Source organism: Prinia subflava, chromosome Z (genome assembly GCF_021018805.1).
Source record: "Prinia subflava isolate CZ2003 ecotype Zambia chromosome Z, Cam_Psub_1.2, whole genome shotgun sequence".
In the NCBI taxonomy this organism is placed as follows: domain Eukaryota; kingdom Metazoa; phylum Chordata; class Aves; order Passeriformes; family Cisticolidae; genus Prinia; species Prinia subflava.
Window position 1 is genome coordinate 36,453,574 of NC_086283.1, and position 13,802 is coordinate 36,467,375.

At 37.4% G+C, this 13,802-nt stretch overlaps 1 protein-coding gene across 4 annotated transcripts in view; it reads left to right on the forward strand.

The window, feature by feature from the left end:
• The window catches only part of ARB2A (ARB2 cotranscriptional regulator A), a 259,244-nt gene that overhangs the window by 192,687 nt on the left and 52,755 nt on the right, over positions 1 to 13,802 (forward strand). For all 4 annotated transcript variants that reach the window (XM_063421494.1, XM_063421496.1, XM_063421497.1 and 1 more), the window contains one exon: positions 2,760 to 2,844. In XM_063421494.1, coding sequence (XP_063277564.1) covers positions 2,760 to 2,844 — 85 coding nt within the window. The remainder of the gene's footprint in view (positions 1 to 2,759; positions 2,845 to 13,802) is intronic.

The following is a 13,802-nucleotide window of genomic DNA, read 5'->3' on the forward strand; positions in this document are numbered from 1 at the left end:
TTTCTCTCAGCAGCTTTTTGATATGCAATTACTCCTGTAGCACTTGGAAGCTCTTATACTTAGGTATGAGATTGCTGAGATTTTAAAAACCATATTTTTAGAGCGAGACAAACGAAACTACAGTCTATGAGTCTTGTCCTCACCGGATCAGGCTCATCTCGGTTTTCTGCATTTCCATGGCAGAACGTTAAAGCGGTAGATGCGCAGAATGAATTTAAACTAGTCACATCCTGAACTTTCTGCTATACTTGACTTTTTCTCATGGATTTAGTGAAGCTTCATGTATACAGTGCCTACTCCTGACTTAACCTTAAAGTTTTATAGGCAGTGACTGATGGGAATAGAGGATCACCTGGGATGCAGCCTGACAGCTCTGACTTAAGTGTTAAAAATATAAAGAATGGTAACCCCTACAGGCTCTGTCAGAGAAATCCCCATTTTCTTTATGGGAAATCAAAACCTTAAAATATGTGTTATGTAGTAAAACTGAAATTTTAAATCCTGTAATTTGAATCTGACAACTCCATTTTTCTTTAAGCGTTTAGTCTGAATAAGAAAAGTGCATTACCTTTAATTTCATTTGCAGAAAGTAGATGTTAAAGAATAAGTTAAATGATTAATGGCCTAAAAAGTGGATGGAGTGTCATAACTTACATTAGCATTAAAAATCTCCTATAAGAAAGAAGAATTTTACATATGTGAAATGTGGCTGAGTGGAATTAAGACTAGCATATCACCTGGATATCTCTTACTTTAATCAGGTTTAAGGCTAGTGGTAAAATGAATAATAATTAAAATATACACCTAATCGCTGCCTGTCTGTAGGGCTAATTGCTGTCATTGAAAGAATGAATTGTTAAAATAAAGTAATTCTTCATTGGAGCTATCTTTCCTGTATCACTGGTGGCCTATTTTTAGTACCTATAGATGTCATGATTTTTGAATTTATTAGGAGCTGTGATGAATGATAAAACAAATCATCCATTTACATATCTTGACACTGCTTTCGAGAATACTTATTTCTTACAGGCAAGTGTCACATTGTATATAAAAGCTAGTTAATTGTGTGCTAATCTTCTGTATTATCTCCAGCTCTCTGATGTAGTGTTCTATCAGTAGTTAATATTAATTTTACTTATTTCAAATGATTGTAATACTTCATAAAAATTCTACTTCTTTTGTAATTTCTACCACCTCACATTTGCAATTTCACATTCAGCTGTTAATTAAAATTACACATGCAAATCACAAAATTGTAATGCTTTACTACTTTAAACCTAAAACCTTCATGGAAATACTTCCATTTTAACAATTTTTTACTAAATATGTGATATTACTGGATGGTGTGTTTGTTTTTTTCTTTTTCCATTGAGATCAATAGTTTCATTGATCTGCTGTTTCTTACAAAAATCTGCTATGCTTTGTGAACTTCACTTTCTAATCTCATACAGCAACCCTTCCTTTATGTTGTCCCTGCTCTCCCTGGTCCCAGAACAGTAGGGTTGCCTTGACAAATCTATTCAAAAGCCATTCCTCGCCCTTTATTGGTGGGGACTGAAGCCTTTGAAATTCTCTCCTCACTGCAACACAGCTGACATCTTCTTCCAGACAGAATGAATTAAGGAAATACAATAAGATACTTGATCTACCAGTCAAGGATCTTTCCACAGTGAGGACCGACTCCATGGTGCACAACTAGGGCAGCAAGCATCTACAAATACACAATGCATGCTGTTTACCAGAAGAGAATTCATCCATTTTTACTATCATGAACTGACGGTATTATTTTTTTAGAAATCAGTCTGAAAATAGATTGGGTCTTTCCAAAATGTTGTGCAGCTTTTTTACCTCTTCCACTTAATGAAGTTAGTCAGGTTTTCAGAAAGGAAACACTCAGATTTTTAATAGAGCAAGCAATGTAGAAACTTGTTGTTCAGCTGGTAATCTTATTTAAAATGTAGTTGCTATATAATTAAATATTCAATTCAGTAGATTTGGTGTGATTTCTTCATATTTTATTAGAAGCATATTATTTAATACTTCAGTTTATAGACTACTCTGAATAGACAGCAAATGTTTTGGAGTAAAACATTTAGAAAATTCATGGTAAATTCATCCTACTCAGAGGTTTGGGAATGAAAGGTAAATGCAAAGGCTTCCTGAATATGATTCCCCAGAGACCAGTACTTGCCTTTTTTTGATGTTCATGCACATTCATCTCAGCTATATTTCCAATTATTTGAATGTTAACCTTCTGTCTTAATGGTTTGTGTTTAGTTACATTGTTTCATATTTTCACAGATGTTCTTTCCACAGTGTACTCCATCAAAACACCCTGAAAAATTCTGGTTTCTTAATGTTAGCAAATGAACAGGCTCAGTGTTTATACCAACACTTGTTTATATCAACACCAGCTGGGAAAATCTTAAAACCTGTGTTGGGTAGTTCAGGCACAAGTTGGTCCAAGCACCTAATGAAGTCTACTGTCACTCCAAGTAGCATTTAAAAAACATGATACTTAAGCACATTACAAATCTGCTGAATTAGGTTCTTACTCTTACTTACTTAGTATGAAAGTACAGTATTTCATCATCAGTAAGTGTAAGTTAGTGTAGCATACTGTCCACAGTTTTTATTGTGACTGCTATGTAAATTAGTTTGAGTAATTTGATTTGATCTATTCTTCACTTATGACATCTGTATTTATTTTTGCTCTGAGTTTTTGACTTATCCCAAGAATTGCCTGCCTGCTCTTGCAGAACTGCTGTAACTGGGTGTCCAGCTCCGAGCCCCTGGACACATCGGTGGAGTCCATGCTGCCAGATTGTCCCCGTGTCTCTGCAGGTACATCCATTTGTTTGCAGTAAGCCAGTGTACATGTTTATGCCCAGAAGTAGCTTGTTCATTTAAAAATGCATTTTAACCCTTCTGCAGCAAGATGTGGCTGTAAGCATATGGCTGCTGCTATTTTATGCAGCCACTCTTAATTTTTTTTTCCCTTGCTTTGTGTGGGATTTAAGTTCTCTTGTCTACTCGTTGCTTGATTTTTTTCTAGTCTTCCCTTGTTACAGAGACAGAAGAAATTTTTCTAGTCTTCCTTTCTGTAATTGGTGACATTATATGTAGGATTTAGGAGTCTACGAAAAATAATAGTGGTAACAAGAGCTGGGAAAATTATCATAGGTCCTTGAATAAATATCTATGTAGGCAACAAGGTTTTAAAGAAGTATATTAATGAAAGTTACAGTTAAAATAAATAAGCTGCTTTCCTGAGTGCTGCTCAGTGGAAGTCTACCTTAACATAGCAAATGATTTGCAGCATTGAAGAATATTGATGTGAGTTTTCTGTTGGTTTGGATATACTCAGATATGTTTTTTCATTACTGAATCATAAATCACAAGAAGCATGTGAAATAATACAGAGAACTTAGTTAAATATGTGATAATTCCAGAAAATAGATGTAGTTATCAATGTAAAAGGAAAATCTCCAGTCTCTGTAGGAAAGTAATCTAAAATACATAAAGCAGTTACTGAACTTTCATGCTTGATTATCAGGTTTCCTAAAAGCCGTAGGTAGCATATTTCTCTAGAATATAAAACTAAGTTCAAAGGAAGACACAGCCTATACAATATTATATTATTACAATTTAAAAGCTGAAACAATATTTGACCTTGCTCTTTGGGGTGCAGTTGTTCATTTGACAAATTAGCTTCATATCTGTCTGCATTTGTGAGATTGTTAGTGAGACCTAACCTTGCAGATGAAACTGAGCTTACTACAGGATATTTTTAAGGTTTGGAAAATTTGGCACTACTTTGCTTGAGAGCTCACAACAACCAGAGATTTTAATTAACATTTCTGCTATGGTCTGAGATCTCACCATGTGGATCCTCAGCTCTGTACAGACACGTGCAGTAGAACTGACATTGTTCTTTCATGCTTTGGAAAATGATGTATTACTAAAATTTTCATAAATTCAGCATTCATTTAGCAACTTTTTGCTCTTTTAGGGGAGATTACTGCAGTTTAAAAGAAAAATATTGTTCAGGAGTGGAATTCTTTAAAATAAGATTCACTTCCAAACTCTGATGTCTCTGTTGCTCTTGTGAAAGACTGCATATTAAACTGGTCATTTTGGTCAGGTGAATAAGGGCTTGGACAGCAATTGGTCAGTATTTACTGTACTCTGGCCAACACTGAAAATCATCCATCAGAGCATCTCTTCACTTTCTTTGTATTCACCTAATATAAACAATCTAAAAGGTACTCTATAAAAGAAATCTTAGATGTTACTTAAAAAGCAGACTGATGTTTCATTAGAGCTGTAAATAATGATTTTACATTTCTGTTGAAAACAGGTCACAGTGGCCTTAATGTTTCTGCACCACTTAATGAGTTCCCAAGCTACACTGAAGTGGTAGAAGAATATATTTAAATGGAGTAGGACTTCAGCCAGTAAAAGTTGGGTATTTGTATTCAGTGCATATGTTGAGATAAATTAACATCAGTAATGTTTTAGATGTTCTCAACAGAAATTTTTGACAATGTAAGATAACTATTTCCAGGCTAGTTTTTTGTATTATAAATATAGTTTAAAATAGTATAACTTAATGTGACTGCCCCTGAATTATCAGTTTGCTCACATGTTTTTGGTTATATTTCTTGTGATCATCTTTTATATGAGCAACTGTAAGATGTTTACAGAGAACCAACTGAATAATTCGTACAGTGTCTTTATATGAGCAACAGTATAAACAGGCATTAAGATAATATGCAATAAATTTATTAAATATTACTAGATGTAGGAGCATTGTTTTTAATGTTTAATACTATCTGAAGACTCAGAGAGATTCAATTTCACTCTTTTGAGAAAATTGTGGTCCTGAAAGAACCCACACTCAAATCCTGGCAGCATTGCCCTTGGTATTTCAATGAATGACAATGAGAGCAATCACAACAATGACAGATCTTTTAAAATAAACCTTTTGCAGCAGAAAAATTCACTTCTGTGCTTGGAAGCCCATCTTTTATCTCTGTTTGCACTGAAAATAAGTTCAGATAACTGTCTCATGGTCACGTCTCTTGAGCCAGCTTTTCCAAAAAGGGTCTGATATTCAGCTATTCAGTAATACTGAGTTTTACAGGCAATTCTAATGGGTGAGCAGTTCCTACTGCAGATTATGTCACAGTCTCTTGCTTGCTTTTCCCTTAAAATCATTGGAGACAAAATAAATTATCATTAAACTGGAAAGATTACTTGTATTTCCAGATAGTTATTAAAGCTTTTGATTAAAGAATTATTAAAGAATAAAAATGTTTGCCATAATTGATTCATGTCTTACTTGATTACAAAAAGGAATGAATACACTTCAATAGTTAAATGTTCAGAACATGAGAACAATATAGAAAAAGCAAGCCATAATAAATCCATTGTCTGTTCTTGTGGCAAAAGGTACTTTGTGGATCCCACCTTCAGGGTCTCTCATCCATATATCAAGGATTTCGTTGCATGATGGTGTCATAGTTTAATATCTTCTGGCATCTTGTTGGCAATGTGGACAATGGGTTTGAGTGCACCCTCAGCAAGTTTGTCAACAATACCAAGTTGTGTGTTGCAGCTGGCACGCTGGTAGGAAAGGACATCACCCAGAGGAATTTTGAGAAGTGTGCTTGCAGAAGGGAAATGGACCCCATAAAATTCTACAAGTCCAAGTGCAAGGTCCTGCACATGAGTCAGGGCAATCCCAAACACAAGCACAGGCTGTGTAGGCAGTCAATTGACAGCAGCTCTGAGAATGATATGCAGTTGTTGGTTGACAAAAAACTCAACATGGCCTGCCAGTGTGTGTTTCCAGCCCAGAAAGACAACCATATTCTGGGGTATATCAAAAGCATGACCAGCAGGTCAAGGTGGTTATTTCTATCCCTCTGCTCTGCTTTGGTGAGACCCCATTCGGATGTCTACATCCAGCTCTGGGGATCTCAGCACAATATAGATGTAGTCCCACTGGAGCAAGTTCAGAAGAGCCACAAAGATACTCAGAGGGGTGAAGCACCTGTCCCATGAAGAGAGAGTGAAAGAGTTGTCCAGCCAGGAGAAGAGAATGCTCCAAGCATGTGTGTTACCAGCAGTTACTGTCCAGTCCCACCAATGTCATGAGGTCAGGTTCACATGCCCCAGGCAGCCAGCCACTTGTCTCTATCCAATCAAAACACTGCCCAAAATGGTTGAGTCATGGAAGGTATTACACATTTTTGTCTATGAGCACTGTTCATTATTTTTAGAAACTCTTAATATTTGTGACGACCGATGTTCATCCCCTGAATTTATACCTTTCAAGATGAGGAAAGTCTCCATGCATTGCAGATGTGTGCCTAGGAAGAAACTTAGCCCATTCACTGTTTTGTCAAAGTTGTCTGTAACAAAGCTCCTCAACATCTTCTCCTGGGCCTTTTTCATGTACTAATTTATTTGCACAATAGACCCAAGACAAGATTTTATCCCTATCGTTAATAACAGACACCACATCCTCATCACTTACATGCACTTGAATCAACCTAAGTAATAAGGTAATAAGGTAAATCAAGGAATAAGTGACTTTTTAATACCTACAAATTATTTGAACAGCCATCAGTAATGCCAGTTACATCAAATTGAGCTTCATGGCTGTGTTTAGACAACAAACAAGAATTGGGAAAACTAGCAGTGGCATAGTGTTAATTTCATCATTCCTTTTCTTTTTATTTGCCAGATAAATTTATCTGCAACACATGGAGATTAAATTTATATTATCTTTGTCTTGTTAGTACCCTGCCCTCTAACTGCTAATGTAACAGTGTTCTGACTGCTCCAGCTTGCTCTCAGCTGAGACGATTGGTTTACCAACCTGTGAGATAACCAAAACATGGGAAACATTGAACTCCACAAAAACATGGGAAACACTGAACTCCATGCTGTTTTTAGAGACCCTTTCCAAAGTATGTTTGCACTTTAAACTTTCTTCTACGAAGAAACATTTAGGAGTCCAAATTCTTTATAGAAAGGACTTGTCATTTCTGATAATCTGCATCAGCATCTTGTCATGTTGGTATACAGGGACAGTTAAGAGACTTGTTTTAAAAGCATTGTGATTTTTATTTTGAAATCAAAACCTGATATTAATTCAAAAGCTGATTGGGTACACAGGTAGTAGTGTTAAGGACAAGGCTATTTTAAACAGACATATTATATTCTTATATTACAACTTGCAAACCATACCCTATGAAATAATTATCATATGTATCTTAATATTTTGAATAATTACATGCTCCAGTGAATACTTTATTGTAATGAACAACATTTAATAAGCAGCATTGTAGGAGCTACTCGGTGAGGGTAGAGTCAGCAACAAAGTATCTCTATAAGCAAAACAATTGTGGTAGCAGGTGGTTTATTGTGGGGGCCTCACTTGTAGCTGCTAGGCACAGCTAAAGCAGGCCAGGAGAGCCAGAAAAGAGGAGGAGGTTCGGAATACCGTACAATAAATATCTTTCCAAGTTGAATAGTCTGTGTTGGACCAACCAATCTAATACAAGATACCAATCTCACAACATTTACATACAGCCAATAGAACTGTCCCATTACCTTTGGCAAGCAGAAGGGGATTGTTTAATCAAGGGAGCTGGTCCTCAGCTTGGCACACCATTGTTCACTAGCTGATGGCTTGATATTTTACATCTCAAAGCTTGCCTTCATTTCTATCTCGCTTGTTGGTCTCATACTCCCAGAATCTAATCCATCATATTTACAAGGCCTTTCTACTTCATCCTTCCCAACACAGCATTTTTTAATCTATATTACAATTCTTATGTGAAAGACATTTCCCCACACATTAGTTCTTTTATTTCAGATAGGTTTGCAAGACATAACTACAACAGCTTAATGGAGAAATAATCCACATGCTTAATAGAGTAAACCATTTTAGATTACATTCATTACTACTGTTGTGGTACAGTACGAAGACAAATGTCATGTACTTTTAAACAAACACTGTTAAGTGTCCATCATTGCTTTTAAGAACAAGAAAGCTTGTGCAAATCTGGCAATATGTATAAGAGTTCTTATCACTTTATCTCAGATTGTGTTAATATATTGTTTGAAATTATTCACATTATAGAATGCGAACAACATAATTCATAATACATATAAATAAATCCAACATATATTTAAAATCTGAAGGCAAATTTTGACTCTTAAATACATATATGATGATCTGTTTGAGTCTGGCAGACCTTAGCTCTGACTTTGCCTTGCTGGGCAAGGCAGATCATCTTTTATTACCATCTTTGCCTCCAGATGATCAGTGCTATTATGTGAGTGTTTAAACTATATACTGAACTGGGTGTTAAACTGGAAGGGCTTTGCATGGAAGGGAGCTTTCCTGCCTGAAGCTGTGCATGCTGTGACTGCTCCAACAGGATTTTTCCACTGCATCTGTGCATGCAACAGAAACAAATGGGAACATAAACATATCTTAAATCACTTGAGCCACAGAAGCAGGCATCACTTTTTGATTCTAGAGAAACTGAGCTTCAAGCACTCATCCTTACTCTGAGTTGTTACATTTGAACAACTCAGAGTAAGGATGGTTAATTTGGGGACACATTTCTAGACATCTGTTCACACAACTTGGTCTATTCAATGAAATCTATTCCCTTTTCCACAAAGGAAACCTCCCATAAAATCCCATCAGAGTAAACAAATACATGTAAGATAGTGGCTGAAGTAGAGTGTCCAGCAATACTATGCTGGACACTGATAACAGTATGTGTCAGAGCTGTGACATGGGGCTTCATTTCAGGAATATTCTGGATGTTTATGATTATGACAATTTCCTGCTACTGCCTGCACAATTTACAAATTCAGCACAGCTTATAAATCTTGGAGATTCCTTTTGGCTGCTAAGCACCTAAAATCAGCTGCCACTGAAGATTCCCAGTGGTTTTGTTGCATCTCTCTTCAGTTCTTGTCCCAACAGACTATAAATGCCAAGTGTGAAGCTAATCTTTTAAGAATGTTCTTTTCTTCTTCTCTTAATAGCCCTGGATGAAATTTACTAAACATTTGTGTCATACTCTGTCTGATATCATTCTCTCCGTACTGTTGAAGCTCACACCTCCTCTTCTTCAGGAAACTATCAGCTTCTCATAAAGGTAGATCTGCCTGCCTGTGCAGAGGAATGGGTGCAGCTTTGGAGAACAAGGATCTGAAAGAACACAAGAGGAACCCTGCACTGTTGACTGGCAATTGGTCACCTTCCTTTGAGATGGTGGTTTGAGACTGCATCCACTGACATAGGAACTGAAGTTGGTTGTTGCTTCTAGTGTCAGTGGCCTAACCACTGCACTGTCTTAGAGGTGAAGGCTCTCCCTTCCTCATCCCTCTTAAAAAAGGAGTGGATTTTCACCTATTTTTTTAAGGAACAACATTCATTTCTTCCAGGCTGCAGTATTCACAGCATTTCTAGTTTCCATGACTTTAATCAGTCAGTCTGTCCTAGCTGATTACTTGTACCACTGCCTTGTAAATGCCGTGTATTTTTTGGAAAACTAGATCATGGGATGGAGAAACCTCACGAGTGGAGAGGCAAGGTGTTCAGTCAAGCTAACAGTAGGATTTCTGGTACACTAAGCAGGGGAGGAGCTGGTTATTGATTAAAGGAGAGCCAAACTACTGTTTTTCATATTCTGTCATCTCTAGGAGACAAGAAAGAGAAACTAGAAACATCCAATAGAGATGGCACCAAAATGTGATGGGCTTCCCCACCGGCCAAATGCCACAGGTTGTTCTCATTGAGCCAACCAAGCAAGAGCATTCCTTAAACAAGGAGATTAGAGGCCAAATGATCATTAATACCAGTATACCCAGCCAGTGAGAAATGTCAGTAAACTGGAAAACATATATCACCGGGGAATCCTTCATGTTGTATGATGTCAGTAGGAAATGCACACACATAATCTTGGGAATGTCAACTCCCCTTATGTCTCTATATCCTTTTAGAGGATGCCTTTCTTCAAAAGCAGCTCAGAGCTGAGCAGAGAAGTGAGGACTTTTTCTGTTATTTTGTGGGTTGATCATAAAGTTTGTGTTTTACAAAGTTTTAGAAATTTGAGGTGAAATAGAAGTTTGAGCATTTATATCACCTGCTGTCAGACTGCCTCACTTCAGGAGAACTCTGCTACATGATGCAGGCAAGTCCTGGTTTCTGCCAATCTGTCTTCACTGGAATGACATTTTTATTTGTATGGTTTTAGCTGTATTCACAGCTTGTAGTTTGCATCCTCAGATAAATGTTATATTGGTAACAGAGATACAATCAGTCCCAGGTGAATTGATTTGTCATCATCCAAAGCTATTATCAACCATGTAAAATTTATTCTATGTAGAAATGAGGAAGCACAAATTCATTTTGAATAGTTGTTCTTTCCATACACAAGCTCTTGCATTACATATTTTGTTACTTCTGATATAATTTTTCTGTGCTACCTGTCTTTTTCTAAACTTTCCCTCTGATTTCATGGCCTGACTTTTTTAATGCTACTAAAGGATTTACTGAAGCTCTACAAGTGATATTTCATTCACCAGGGAGACTGAGCTGAGTGCTGTCCCCAAATTCGATACAATATTGTGTTAGAATTAATATGGATATTGATGCAAAATTAATGCAAATAGACTTTGCATCTAATCCCACACTCCCTCACTCAAGTTCACTGGCAGCAGCAGCAAGTTACTGCTTTGATTTCAGTGCTAGATATGCAATATTTATGAGAGGTTGCACTTTACAGCTTTACTTTGGTTATCGTTATTCCAGTGCATATTAAAACAGTTTTTGGAACTGAATTTGTTCCAACACTGTTGTCAGATCCCAGTTAGACAAACCAGAGTCTGGGCATATTTAGCTTGTAGCTTACCCCAGTAAAAGTTGTACCACCAGCTTCATGAAGGTGCAGAATGTAATTAGCATTTTGCCAGTTGTACCTGTACAAGACCATGCAGGACACTGCTCACAGTTGTAAGTACCTACAATGTGCAGGGCAGTATTTGGCCATTTCACATCTCACTTCTGCTTTATATGCCTGCAGAGTCTGACTTGAGTACGCTGTTAGAATGTAATTGGTATAAGTAAAAACTAATATGAAAGAGCAGGATAGAAGTCATCACCAGACTTCAAAGGTTTTAACAGATTGGTGGGCAATCTTTCCCCTCACGTTGTCTGTTGTATCTTCTGAGAATGGCTGAAATCTTAAGTGACCTGTAAGCTTGATATGTTAGTCTCCTGTATTTTACTGGTTAGATACAAATTTCTTTTATTTCTGTCCATTTAGATGTATATGGTCTTTCTGATCATAAAATCACTGGCTCACAAATTAGTCTGGGTTACAAAGGACCTTAAAGATCAGGTAGTTCCTGCCACTCACCATGGGCAGGGACAGATTTCCATTCAAATATGTGTGCGCAGGTAAACAGCTTTTTGATGGGTAATAAATTCTGGTTTAAACCATTTTAATCCTCTTGCCATTCTAGCTTCAGACTCATTGAAAATGGTTGTTTTGATACGCTTTGTCATGTAGATTACGTATGACTTTTGAGGCATAGACTTAAGTTTAAAATGTAGCTGTTAAAATGCACTGGACATTATACAACCATTTTCAAAAGATAAGGCTTTACTGAGTTGCTTTCTTAAACCTAACTGTCCAAAGACAGTTTTGTTTATATTTTCACTAAACTCATACTGGTTAAGTGTGCAATTCAATGACAGTTTACATTATGGGGAAAAATCAAGATATTCCCCTGTGGTTTTTTGGTATGGGAGACAAATACCCATCAAGAAAACCTGCCTCCTGCTAGTGGGCTTAATCTTTCTTCTCCTTGGACTCAGCACTGCTTCTCTCCCATCAATCCCAATGTGCATGGCTGAATTTCAATGGCAAAGCCTCTTTCCCAGACATGATGGAGTCACTTCTCTCAGGGCTCTCAGGAGAGCTGTGGCTGTTTCTATGAACAGGAGACAAGTAGACCTTCGTGGGTACACCAGCAGAGATGCTTTTCTTACTTAGAGCCTCAGCCGTTTGCTGCTCCAGCATCCCACCCTGTGATCCCTCATGGTCCTCATGGTGTCTGAGCACTGTAGATCTGAGGAGGAAAATGTTTAGAAGCATTTCAGCAAAACAAAATAACATGCAGCAAGCTTCTTGCCTCCACCAAATTGAGCATGGGTGTAATTATCCTTTTAACCAAGACACTTTAAAATAGACCAGGAGTGTCTGAGAGGGAGTGAGAGCAGCCCAATGATAGATTTAAAGTTCATCAGAGGGGGAAAAAAATCATACAAGGATTTCACAAGCAATGACACTTGGATGGTATTTGGGAAATCTTTTTCTTTCAAGACTATCTTGTGATTTACTATGGGAGTTGCACATCAAAGCTGCACTGACTTCAAAGCTTAGAACCACTTACGGCTTCCAGCTATTACTAACCAGTTCCAGCTATAACTACCGCTTCACCCTGCCAGCAGTTCATCTCAGCTGCCTCTTTAAGTTACACCCATCTACTTCCTGCCTTCTGATTTTGGGGAGGGGAAAAAAATAGCCAGAAAAACTTGTAAATTAAATATAGCTGTTCGCAGTGAAGCAATGTCAAAGGGGGAAAAGGCAAATGAAGGCATTAAGACATTAAAGATTTAGTACAAACTCAACAGTGATTTACATATTCAGCTCTCATTTGGCTGACTCTAATAAAGCTGTCTGCTTTGAGGAAGTTCCCTGTGAGAGTGTTACCCTGGGGTAACAGCCCCTGAATGAGGTGTGCAAGCTGTGTGGGCTGTTACCAAAGTCCAGACATTACCTATTGCTTGACACAACCAGCAGTGCCATGGAACTCCAGGATATCTTCACATATTCACATATATTCACATACAATGAGGTAAGTTCCCATCCCTTACCCAACAGGTAAGTTCCCGTTCCATTGAGGCAGTGCACATCCTCTTATCAGCAGGAATACCTGCTCATGTACCTCAAAACAGTACACCACTATGCAGCAATGATCACCATTTATTGCTGCAGTGTTGTTGATTCTTTTGTATTTTTGGTAGAGATGTTGGAGGCAACATTTTTATATCTTATATTTTGGGAGTCCCTGAAACAACTCAATTGTAGTAGCACAGGGCTCTGCTACGTTCTCCAAACTGATAGAAGAATGCTAAAATGTAGAAGAGTGGTAATTGATTGTGATATTAATATCGTTCAACACTTTAAATTGGTATATTATTATTTTCTGATTGGGAGATTTATGCCTGGGTTTTTTTAAATGGTACTTTAATTTCTGAATACAGTTTGTCTTGCAGATGACATATTAATAGGAAGTTAGGAATGAGTGTGGTCTTTGAGTGTGTTTCATATAAAAGGTTGTATATTTGGTACAGATCAATGTCATACTTTAGAGCTAAATGCCATTAATCCATTTACAGACATTCATTGCAACGAAGAGAAATTACCATTGAAAGAGCCAATCATTCATTAAGGAGAATTTCTCTGCTTCCTTACATAGTCTTATATTTTGAAAATGCCTTCAAGTGTGTTTAAAGTTGATATTTTTATCCCTTTATTTCTTCCCTTGGCAAGGAAGGATTTTGGCTGCAGTGAGGATGCTGGTAGCTTCTCCCACCTGAGCTGGGACAGCAGAGATAGCCCCACATGGTGCCAACCTGCTGTTTGTGGCCACAGTGTCCCATCAGGGAGTTGTCTTATCCTCACCCACACACA